This window comes from Bos javanicus, chromosome 2 (genome assembly GCF_032452875.1).
Source record: "Bos javanicus breed banteng chromosome 2, ARS-OSU_banteng_1.0, whole genome shotgun sequence".
In the NCBI taxonomy this organism is placed as follows: domain Eukaryota; kingdom Metazoa; phylum Chordata; class Mammalia; order Artiodactyla; family Bovidae; genus Bos; species Bos javanicus.
The window spans coordinates 19,319,699-19,332,118 of record NC_083869.1 but is presented as its reverse complement, the minus strand read 5'-3'; the positions used below and the strand labels follow the sequence as shown (position 1 = coordinate 19,332,118).

The window sequence follows — 12,420 nt, the reverse complement described above, 5'->3', positions numbered from 1 at the left end:
TAAATTGAGCAGATTCTGTTTAATGACCTAAGGTAAGTGGATCAAATATGATACATTTTGATACATGAAAAAAGCAACTGAATTCCTGTAGCATTAATATTAGATGGTTATTTCACTAACAAAATTTTAACGATTATTTCTAACCCAACGGGTATTTAAATATAAAATACCTGGAAATATGTGGACATTGAAGATTTCAGAAACAGAAAACACATGCAACTTTAACTTCTTTTGACTCACTTTATAAATTCTAAATTAAACTGACTACCATTTATGGGATATCTATGCTATGAGATAATCTAAAGCTGTCCTTTATAGAATAAAAGGATGTATTTTTAAAAAATTATACTGATGACCATGTCTTTTATGATCATGACAGGCTCAGACATATCTGTTCTAAGGTTGTTTTTGTATCTACTCCATATAGGTAACTTTTTATTTTGTCTTTAGGGAGGAGATGACCTCTTTATCCCTATCTTGTTTGAGAAGAGTGAATAAGACAATTACATGGAATAATTTTTTAAAGTTAAACACAGCTTGGTCCTTTGGTGTACGAATGAACTGAATAAAAGTCCGGGCTTTTATTTTACAGGTGGAAAATCCGAGACCTGAGGGTCCCAAGATAACAAGCCAGGCCAGGGGGAGCCCCGTCCACTGTGCGCTGGGGTGGTGCCCTTCACAGTCTGCCAAGCTGTCCCTCCTGGCCGGGATTGCCAGCTATATTGTAGGCTGTGCATGTATTATCCACGTACTGACTAATAAAATGCTAAATAGCCTGCCTGAGAAAAATACACCTCGTGGACAAAGTAGGATGAAGTCATTTCAACCATAAATGCCAAGAGAACCGAACATTTGGTCAGTTGGAGATTTTATAAGAAGGTTCATATTTAAATTCCTTCCTCCAATAGGAAATAAACATTAATAATGATTGGGAAATTTTCTCTTTTTCTGTTTTGGGAAAGCAGAGTATATGGGTAAACACACATACCTCAAATTCTTAAAGTTATACATTACTTAGATTTAAAATACCCCAAACTCCCAAGTTCAACCTCTAACCTTCTGGGTCCTTGGCTCCAGGGAGCCTGCTACCCTCCTTTTCGACTGTTTCATGGTCATGGAGGAACAGACCTGGCATTAGTCAGCAGTTTCTGAATTTTGACCCACAATAGGAAAGATACCTTGAGACAGGAGAAATAGATGGAGGCAATTACAAACAGCCACTTGATTGATGGTTGACATTGTCAGGGCTCCACTGTATGGCAGATTGCAATGGTGTTGAACTCCCCTTGCTACCAGTGGATGTTGCTATTGGCAACCGTGCAGTGAAGCCAATAAAAAGGCAAGAAAATGAGAGGAAAACTCAACCTTAGTGGAAGCCGTAGGGTTTCTGCTATAAATTACATTCCCCTTAGCAATAAGCAGCATCAACATTCAGGGTAGCCACAGTGCATGTGGCTGTCTGCAGTCTCCATCGGACCCTGGGTCTAGTTTTATCATAAAGCACATGCTTTAAAATTTTGCTCTAGATACACTGGCATTCATCTTTCTGGGCTACTTATTTAATTTATTGTTAGGGAGGACGACAGACGTGGGTTCACCTCTGCCTCACATGGACTGATTTTCAGTTCCCGCTTGTGATACGAACACGATGTGACGCGATGGCTGGAAACACCTGCAGTCCTGCTAGCTGCAGACCCACAACCAGGGTCTGGCCCTGCCTCCACCCACCCTTTTTCCTCACCTGAAGGAGGGAGACAGCCCAGCAGAAGCTATTTTCCTTTATAGCTGAGTGACTCGGAAAACTGGCTTAATAAAATCCATAAATCTGAACAACCTCCTCTCACCTGCTCTGCAGAGGCAATTTTTCCTGCACTGTATTTTCTCCTCGAGTTTCTCCAGTCTTCCCCACAGAGACAGTGGTAGAGGGTTAGCTGGGAACATTATTTTTTAGGGTTCCCACTCCTTCCTTCTCTCTTTTGTCAATCCGCTCCCTACTCAAGTGTGTCTCTTTTCTAAGCAATTGATGACAGGACGTACCTTCATTTTCTTTTGATGACAAGTGCCATTTTTCCTTGTTTGGATTAACGTTCACCTTCCCTTTGGCCATCTCTTACCGCCTGCATTGGGCCCTGTATTTTCCTTGTTAGTCATTTTCTTTTGGCTCTCCTCCTTTCCCTCCTCCCTTCCCCCATTTGCCTGGTTTATAATTTTCTTTTCCTCCATTTCTGGTCATGTAGAATCTTTCTTCTTCCTCATGGTTACCTTGCTCTTCCCTTACTTCTGTTTTGGTTCCTTAATTTACTCATTCTTTAAACATTCCCCCAACGTCTACTATGTGCCAGGAAGACAATGTCCTTGGTGGAACTTGGCCCCTCTTTCTCTGAGTAAAGTTAATAACTGACACTGACCAGCAACAACAAGAACAGAAGTGGTTTTAAATTTTAGATTTTTTTTGGAACTGGAATGGGCTTCAAGGTTCATCTGGTCCAGAGATTTCGAATTCCTCAGAGGCCCTTTATGGGCCGCTGGGTATGTAATCAAAGAGATGAGGCTTCATAGGGCTCCCCCAACCCAGCTTCAAACAGAGGACTTGGACTTTTAGATGTTTTATGTCTTGGGGATTCTTTGTAAGATTTATTTGAACAAAGAGTTCTAAGGTTCAGTTATGTTTGAAAATAATTTCTTAGTGTAATCTCATTTGACAAATGAGGAAAAAGGAAGAAGTTAGTGATTTGTCGAAAGCCATCCAGAGAATAGTGCCAGAGCTAGGGCACAAGTCTAGCTTCTAGCCCAGCATTGTTTGTTTTTTTTCTTTTTTTGGTTGCACCTCATGGCATGCAGGATCTTAGTTCCTTTGTGGTGGAAGATTCTTAACTACTGGACCACCAGGAAAGCCCCACAGCGGGGCCTTTGGATAGGGCATACAATGTCCTCAGTCTCTCAGCATCCTAATCTCTGCATCTGTTTAATAGAGCTTAGTCTTATCTATGGGCTTCCCAAGTGGTGCTAGTAGTAAATAACCTGCCTGCCAGTGCAGAAGACATAAGAGACCCGAGTTCGATCCCTGGGTTGGGAAGATCCCTGGAGGAGGGCATGGCAACCACTCCACTATTCTTGCCTGGAGAATCCCATGGACAGAGGAGCCTAGCGGGCTACAGTCCATAGGGTCACAAAGAGTCAGTCATGACTGAAGCAATTTAGCATGCACACATTCTTACCTGTTATAAACCTGGATTTCTGTAGGATATTTGTTCACTGCCCAGACTGTTATTTCTTAATCTTTCAAGCATTATATTTTATACTTAAGGAAAATCCAAAATTGGGGAGCCCTCCATTTGGCTTTCAGTTGGCACTGGCAGTAACCTTAAACTTCATGCTGAAACTCATCACTAGAACTCAAGTTGTCAATGATTATTCTCCGTGGCTCTGCTGTGTCCTGTGAAATGTCTCACTGTTGGAAATAGTTCTGAATGTTCCCGTGTCACTCATGGTAAATCCACCTATAGATTTTCTTTCATCCTGACTTTTAATTAAAGTCTATCAATCCTGCTAGGAGAAGACTTGATCTACATTGAAGGTTGAATCTAAAAACTGAAAAAGGGGACCACAATCCCAATGCAGTGTTATGAATCTTGTGTAAACATCAATCAGACAAACACATTTGCTGTCTTCCTACTATGGACGTTTTTAGGGGAAACTGGGAATGGCTGGTTTTTGTAAGGATAATATAGGTGTCTCTTTTAGGTAGGCAATTCTGAAGGCTCTGATCTATCATTAAGAAGCTTTAGGATTAAAAATAAGATATCTTCACAGGATACAAATTGGGATTCTAAGGACAGTCTGGCACAAAAGGGAGCTTGGGAGAGGAAGCAAAGGCAGGCATTGTTTGGCTTGTAACAAACAGAATAGCTGTATGCAAAATGAAGCAGCGCTAACACGCCTTCACTGTTCAGCGTTCCCTCAGCTCCGAGTGAGCAGGGCCAACCATCCTCAGGTCCTGGACCCACAGCTGCCCTCTGCCCAGAATCTTCGTCTCAGCCCAGAATCTTCGTGCTCATCAGGGAAAGGTGAGGGTCCTGGGGTGTGCTTGTTGCCCCCACTTCCTCCTCTGCCCTTTTTGCTGACACCACACTTAAAGGTGAAAGTCCAGGCATGCTTCTCAGCACATCCCTGAGGTTTTATGTCTGTTTGAGCTTAAAGGAACAAAAGAATGGTGTGCGGGACCGAAGCCGGTTCTCCAGGGCGCAGTCATCTTGCAGCAGCAGCTGGCCTGAAGGGTTAGTTTCTGTCATCCCTGGTCTCCATGACGTTGGCGGAGGGGGCGGAGGCAGCTGCGGAGACGAGCCTCCTTTTCTGGTGCAACTCTTCCCACTTACTTCTGTTGGTGGCCACGGAATCCAACATTGGCTTCAGTTTCACATTGACCTTCACCAATGCCTACAATAAAACAAAAGCAGGTAGGGGAGAGAGGAACCAATCATGATCATGATTTTCTAGCTTTCACTTGTGAGGAGAATGGAAATGGGCTGTAAGAAATGAAAATGATGATTATTTTGGTAAACACGAGCTATTTACAAGAAGCAAATATGCACTTAACATCACTGTGTTGTATTAATAGAGCTTATAGAGAAAATGAAAAAATAAGACAGATGTCTGTGTACTGCTCCAGGGGGTGCCAGCCAATTTGATTATGATCCTGTTTTAAATTCACATCAAATAGGAAACAAAATATTCAGCTCACACAAGTCTACTAATATGTGTATCTTTTCCTGCTAAGGAGGGCTCCAGATCTCAATAGACCAGGAAGTGAAATTTTTACAAAAATAAACCTATCATTTGCTCCACCATAGATGAATCTGGGTGGATTCACCTGAATAAGAAAGGCCAGGTAAAGTCCTGAAATGAGAGGAGCTCATTTTTTAAAGCACAGGATCGGGGAACAGTGCTCAGTGTACAGATCGACATGAGAACATGCATGGAAATAGACACGAGAGAAAAGAAAAAGGGGTGTGGAAGAGAGGGACAGATGGAGGGGTGGGGAAGAAATGAGGGAGAGAAAAGGTAGGGTGTGGCCACAGGCTGACCAACCCCAAGGCTAAGAAAGGTCAGGATCCAGCCTCCTCACTTGCAGGAGACCCTTCTAAATATCTGTTTTGCACTTAATTTTGTATCATTTAAAAAAAATCAATGGTTCCCTATTCCCAAACACTACAAACTTCCAGCCTCACAAATCTTGGATCACGGCTCTAATGGGACATAGCAATGAATAAAACAAGGATCATGGAGCTGTGAGGCTTAGCCCCTGGAAATGCCTTGGTCAGCGTTCTGTGGCCACAGATTATACCCGGAGTCCCATGGAGACACCCTGCAGGTGCGTCCCATTCATCACAAGGGGGACAAACTGTGACCATGTGACTAAACCGCCGCCATTGTAGGACACCTCCCGAAAAGCCTTCAAGCCTGACCGGTGGTTGGCAGGTGCCCCAGAGCAAAGTCCTGGAAGGAAGGAAGAAGAGCTGTTTCTGTTGAGGATGGACTACCCTGATCATGACTGCAGTGTGTTAGGAAGACCAGAAGCATTCCCTAAATACGATTCCACTCTGGGGAGTTTCAGAGATACAAGTGTGATGTGACTAGATGGAAGTTAAGCGAGGGCTGGAAGTCCAGAAATAATCAGGGAGCCTGCTGAGCAGCGAGCACTCCACCCTGGCCCAGGTGGAGCCCCTTCACATTCACGTCCCCCAGACAGAGCACATCATCGTGATATTTATCACACCAAGCAATGACGTCTACTTTGAAATTGGATGTATTCGTTATTCCATATGATAATAAATCACAGCAACATGATAATTCAGGCAGTAATCAAAATCCCCTTTACATCATGAGAAAAATGCAGGTGCCTGTTTTCTGCTCAGTGCAGTGATTTTATTTAGACAATAGTGTGAGAGGGGGCGATGAATGCCATGGCTTTTAGTATAGTTTGGCACTGGCTCCTCTTTGCTCTGATCAAGCCTTTTAATTAAACCGACCACTATAATTCCTATGGAAATTAGTGTTTATGTTATTTTCCTGCTACAAAAGCATTTCTCTAAACTTTTTTTTTTAATCCCAGGAGCACAAATTGGAATTTTTTTCTGCATGAAATGTAATTAAAAACTCATTTGATTACTATAGTTCTGGCTCTGTTTTACTTATTAAATTCCTGTAATCAGTTTTCTTTTATGAAGCTGCTGGGAAATGATCTCAAAAGCAACACATTTTTCTCTTCCTTGGCAGGTTCCCGAGCATTTACTAAATTACATTCATAGCACCTGCCCATGATTCAAATTACTCCACCAATTTATTTCTAAAACTATTTAAATTTATTTGGCTTAGCCCCAAACAGATTGCTTTCTTTTGTCTAGCTCTTTGTTCTCTGTCTTGCTGTCTTTGTGTTGAATATAAAAATTTTTGAGGGGGTGGTATATATTTCTCAGTATTCCTTTTTCTCTTTATTTCATACTCTCCTTAAATACAGAATTGCCATACTGGAATATCATTTTCTTCTAGTCAGGTGCTGGTTCTAGGCAAAGGGAGCAAGAACTTCATCTTAAAGAATAATTCTTACACTATAAATTTGTTACACAGAAATGCACTTAGCTGGGAGAATATGGAACTATTAGAATATTAGGAAGGCAAGGCATGATCCACAAATCTAAATTCCAAGGTTTACGGTGATTACATGCAACGTACCATCAGCAAGAGAATTGCTCCTAGTATTTAGAAAGATACAGGTATTCCTACGAACTTCTCATCAGTGAGTGATACCCAATAAATTCTGTGCAAATGTTACTGGTTATCTGTCTTGTTTGACTAACTCTTCTCTTAGCAAAAGAGAAAAGGGACATGTCACCCTTCTGCTCACTCTCCACACACACACAGAGGGATACTAAACATTATGTGCGTGGTGCCATCCACTGTGGGATGCTGAGTCCCTTCTGTGACATCCCCTCCGTGTGACCTTTCAGTGTTTAGACATGTCCAGAGGTAGTAAACTCATGTCCTCCCTGGGTGGGTGTGTCCAATTTCCTCTTCATCCTGATTTTAGAACGTCATTCTTTCTACTGAGCTATGTATCCCTGTAACCAACCTAACAGTTCTAGTCCTCTGGGTGCTCTCCCTTTAAACCCAAATCTACTGAGCAAGGAGATCCAACCAGTCCATCCTAAAGGAGATCAGTCCTGGGTGTTCATTGGAAGGACTGATGCTGAAGCTGAAACTCCAATCCTTTGGCCACCTGATTCGAAGAGCTGACTCATTGGAAAAGACCCTGATGCTGGGAAACATTGAGGGCAGGAGGAGAAGGGGATGACTGAGGATGAGATGGTTGGATGGCATCACCAACTCAGTGGACATGGGTTTGGGTGGACTCCGGGAGTTTGTGATGGACAGGGAGGCCCGGCATGCTGCAGTTCATGGGGTTGCAAAGAGTCGGACACGACTGAGCGACTGAACTGAACTGAACTGAACTGAGCAGTAAACCAGTGACTCCTGTGCACCTCCAGGTGTAGGTTAGGGTTGATTTACTGACCTCAAAACCCAACTTGGGCTATATATGGATATCCTGGGGGCTCCCAAGCCACTTCAGCTCCCCCACCCTGTTGGTGGCCCATCACTGACAGGACCCTCTACACCCTGGGGACACAGCTGGAGGCATCTGGCCATCCGGGTGGCTGAGGGGCCTCACGTCCTTCCTGATTCCAGTCAGGCTCCACTCGTGAGCCCACTTGTGACCAGCACATACATTTTATTCTATATTTTATGAATAAGTCATACATTCACTAGACATGTAGTCTAGTGAATACAAAGGGTCCCATATGTATAGTGTTAAACATCTCCCTTCACCCCCTGTCCCAGAGATTCCGTTTCTGTTCCTAGAGGCAACTGATATTACCAGTTTCTTGGGTATCCTTCAAGAAACATTTTATGCCTATGTCAGTATAAGTATGTATATTATGTACATATATTAAAAAAAGTGAAAATGTTAGTCTCTCAGTCATGTCTAACTCTTGTGACCCCATGGACTGTAGTTTGCCAGGTTCTTCTGTCCATGGAATTCTCCAGGCAAGAATCCTGGAATGGGTAGCCATTCTGTTCTTCAGGGGATGTGTGCTGGATTTTTTTTTTTTTTTTCATTACTTTAAACATTGCTCAGTTTTATTGCGGAGAAGGCAGTGGCAACCCACTCCAGTACTCTTGCCTGGAAAATCCCATGGATGGAGGAGCCTGGTAGGCTGCAGTCCGTGGGGTCGCTAAGAGTCAGACGCAACTGAGCAACTTCCCTTTCACTTTTCACTTTTATGCATTGGAGAAGGAAATGGCAACCCACTCCAGTGTTCTTGCCTGGAGAATCCCAAGGACGGGGGAGCCTGGTGGGCTGCTGTCTATGGGGTCGCACAGAGTTGGACACGACTGAAGCGACTTAGCAGCAGCAGCAGCAGCAGTTTTATTGGGGAAAGCATTTAGGTTACTTAGAAATAACATGATCCTTTGAGGCTTGTCTTTAAGCTTCCCTTGGTGGATCTGGAGCAAACTTTAGTCTAGGGCTAATTTGGCCCCATTACTAAGACAGTAATCTTCTGAGAACTGTGCCCAGAACATCATATATTTCAAGGTTTTTCTCTAAAATTCTGGGTGGTGGAAGCATGGACTACTTCCCTGCCCGTGTGAACTCTGAGGATTACTCTGCTTGCTCCTTTTTGCTAGATCTTTCCAGCCTCAGTGGTTTCCTCACGTGCAGGGAGCGAACAGCACAAAGACTCAAGGGGCCACTGCAGATCTCCGGAGCTGTCTCACGCAGCCGTCTCTTCTCTGCCACTCTTCCCAGAACGCTCACCTCCTTGGCCTCCCTCGACTCCTGATTCTGCCTCCTTATCTCAGTGAGACCCCTGACTCTGCCTGGGTGCCCCTCCCTGTGCTGTAGCCTGGTCACTCCCCACAGGGAGTAAGCTGGGACACCTGGCGGGCCCATTTCATTTGTTCCCCTTTCTCATGAATCTGTATTATGTGGCTGTTGTCCACTGTCTGAAACTTGTTTTGTGTATTTTTCTGTTTTGTTTTGTGTTTTTTTGGTGTTTTATCCCCCCTATTACTATGGTCCAGCAGTGGAAGTTGCTAACATTGGTTTTAAACAACTCTGTCTTGGGTCCCAGCCCATGAGCTCCAAGGGAGAGTGGAAACAAGGCCTATATCTTTAGATCTCTAGCTCTGGGAACAGCAGCCCTCCTCCACCCTGCCCACAGAGCAGTGGCAGGAAGACAGGGGAAGGTCAGGATGAGTAGGGTCAGGACGTTCTGACCTGCTACAAAATCCTGCTATAAAAACAACCCCAGCATGACCCCCTTGGGAAATGAATACAGTATTCTGTCTTACTGCCATAATTCCTGAGACCGTGTTTATACCAGCTCACTAAGCTGCTGGGAGGCAGATTTTGGCCTTGCTTTCCCTCTGCCACCAGGATCTACATCTGCCATCATCTGGCCCGTGTGTGCTTCTCAGTCAACCACAGTCACTTCTCTGAACTCAATTGCTGGATCGATGGAGGCAGATGCACTCCAGGGGAGGAAGCCAACAGAAAGCTGTGCTCTTAGAAGAAGTCCCTACTCCTACATTCTTGCTGAAAAGGGGCAGAGAGGAACCCCACCAAACTAAAGGCAGTTCAAAGACTTCCTTTGAACCTGAAAATGTCCAACTACATCATTAATACCTTTTAAAAAAACTTTGAGGCAATTATCTGAGCTGGCTATTTATTTTTTTTTAAAGGCCAAAGAGAGAAGATGGTTTTTACTTCCTATTGTTGATTCATATATTCCCAGGGTGTTGGCAATAAGAACTGTATTTTCTGATTTCCTCCATTCCCCACCCTACTCAAGAGAAATAATCAGAAACTAACAGATATGATGGCATGGTAGAGAAAAGAGAAATTAAAATATTTTTAAAATACCGATTTGGGGGGGTAAAATTTAAAAATAGACTTGGAGCCCCTCTTAAATGTCTTGTTTGAGGCAATATCCTTGTAATAAAGATGTGATTACTTACAACCATGATCATTTAACTTCCTCATTGAAAATGTCCAAAAGCCCACTTGGGGGTTGGCATTTTGAAATGGAAAGTCATTGGTGGCATGACCAGCTGGTGTCATCTCTGCTCAAACCTTCAACAGGAGAAGCAAGAATGCAAGCGAGTGGTGGCAGGACCTGAAATTATTTAGAATTCTCAAGACTGGCCACTCACATGCATAAAGAGCATCTCCAAGAAACAAGAAGGCTTCGACTGAAGGTTTGTGACTTCAGAGAGAAGTGGCCAATTGTGCAGCAAATCCCAACTTTTCAATTAGTGAACTGTTGAACTGCTAATCTTTCCTGGTTCTCAAAGGTAAGGATTAGTCCCGATTGCATCTGCCATATTCCTGAATTTTACATGCCATGTTGCAATGATGTAGTTGCTAAGAATCCCATTTGGCTTGTTAGCCTTCTACTCCTCCGTCATGTTGTAAAGGCCACATCGTGAATTGTCCTGAACTCAACTCATTGCCTTCCTGTGAACCCACCTCTGCTGTCAGGGTTACTCCCTCAGGGAATTAAGTATTAGCATCTCCACCCAACTGCCCAGCCCGGCAATCTACAGGTCGTCCATTACATCTTTGTCTTCCCCGGCATCCAGACTATCACCAAGTCCTCTCAATCCTGCTTCCAAAGTGCCCCCGTGTGTCAGTCTAGCGCCATTTGAATCGCCCAAGCTCAGGCGACCCTCACCTTCTCCACTGACCCTGCCTGGGCTCCCTGCTTCCCTTGAGTCCCGTCCAATGAACTCTCATTGCAGCTATCCTGGTCAATCAAAACCATTCATCTGAGCCTGCTGCTCTCTACCCTGAACCTTTCGGTGGCTCCTATATGATATGAATGTGTTGCAAGACCCTACTAGAAAAGGAGAATTGTGGCATTAAAAGGTAATGAAACCCAGAAATAAAACAAAAAAAGAACCATAAAGCTGAATGGAAAATTTGCATTGCAGTACAAAACCGAATTACCAAACACTAAAATAATCCCGTTGGGTCTTCTAGAAAACCTGAAGTGCACACTTTTTTGTGCATTTTACCATTTTTCTGAGTAAAAAAATAAGCTAACTTCCACATGGTGTGTTTGGCAAGGGAGTAGCCGAAGTGTTAGTTACTACATGTGAGAGCAGATGGAGCTGGCTGTGGGGTCCAGATGGGAGGCAGCAAACAGATTCCTCCTAAACCTCACTCCTTCCCTCCCCAGTTCAATGGCCTCTGAAACTCAAGGTTGTGTAAAAATTAAAATTAATTTGCATTAAATTGCTTAAGATAATGTATTAACTACCACGGGAGGCTTCCAGCAGATTTTAAAACTTGCTTCGAAAAACAAATAATCAAACAATAATGGTGAACACAGAAGTGAACCAAGACTCCTGGATAAATGTTTGTAGACATTCATATTAAATATACTACCTTTAAAACAAACCTTTAGTGTGTAATTGGCTCAGGCTGGAAAATTAATAATAATCGTTTATATATGTCACACATGTACCTGCTCCAGGCACCATGTACTGCTGGGTTTTCCCCAGGCTAGAACACGATGGAGTTTAAAAGGCTTATGACTTCTTTCCCATTTGGGGAGGGAGTCATTTACTCCACCAGGGCTGTGGTATCTCTATCAGAGATTGCTAGTTGCCTTTCCAGTAAGCATTTTAGCCTCCCTTAAGCTTAGGGACTTCCCTGGTTGGTCAGTGGTAAAGAATCTGTGGCCAATATAGGAGACTTGAGTTTGATCCCTGGGTCGGGTAGCTTCCCTGAAGAAGGAAAGGGCAACTCATTCCAGCAGTCCTGCTTGGAAAATCTCAGGGACAGAGGAGCATGGCAGCTACAGTCCACGGGGTCATAAAAGAGTCAGACATGACTTAGCAATTAAAAAGTAACAACAGCAAAGCTTAGGAATGGCCAGGGAGGAGCAAGAAGAATTTAGAAAAAAAGCTTCTGAGAAGACTCTTAAATGAGAGTATATTCATTTGGGAGGTGCATCTTCTTGTCCTTGCCCCTCTCTCCTTCTTGCTGCTGGAATATTAACATGATGGTTAGAGCCACAGTGACCATCTTGTGACCATGAGGCAATCTTGAGTATGGCAGCCACATCCTAAGGGAAGATAAACAGGGCCTGGGTCTCTGACTGTTATGGAACTGCCATATCATAGAAACCTAGAATTGACTTATTTGCATTATTATTATCAGAGAGAAAAGTAAATTTCTATTTTGTTGAAGCGATTGTGATTTCAGATGGTGACTGCAGCTATGAAATTAAAAGATGCTTGCTCCTTGGAAGAAAAGCTATGACCAACCTAGACAGCATATTAAAAAGCAGAAAC

At 43.5% G+C, this 12,420-nt stretch overlaps 1 protein-coding gene across 1 annotated transcript in view; it reads right to left on the bottom strand.

The window, feature by feature from the left end:
• PDE11A (phosphodiesterase 11A) overlaps nt 1-12,420 on the bottom strand; it is a 207,440-nt gene continuing 195,020 nt past the window's right edge. The window contains exon 16 of the mRNA XM_061397317.1: nt 1-4,437. Coding sequence (XP_061253301.1) covers nt 4,279-4,437 — 159 coding nt within the window. The 3' untranslated portion in view covers nt 1-4,278. The remainder of the gene's footprint in view (nt 4,438-12,420) is intronic.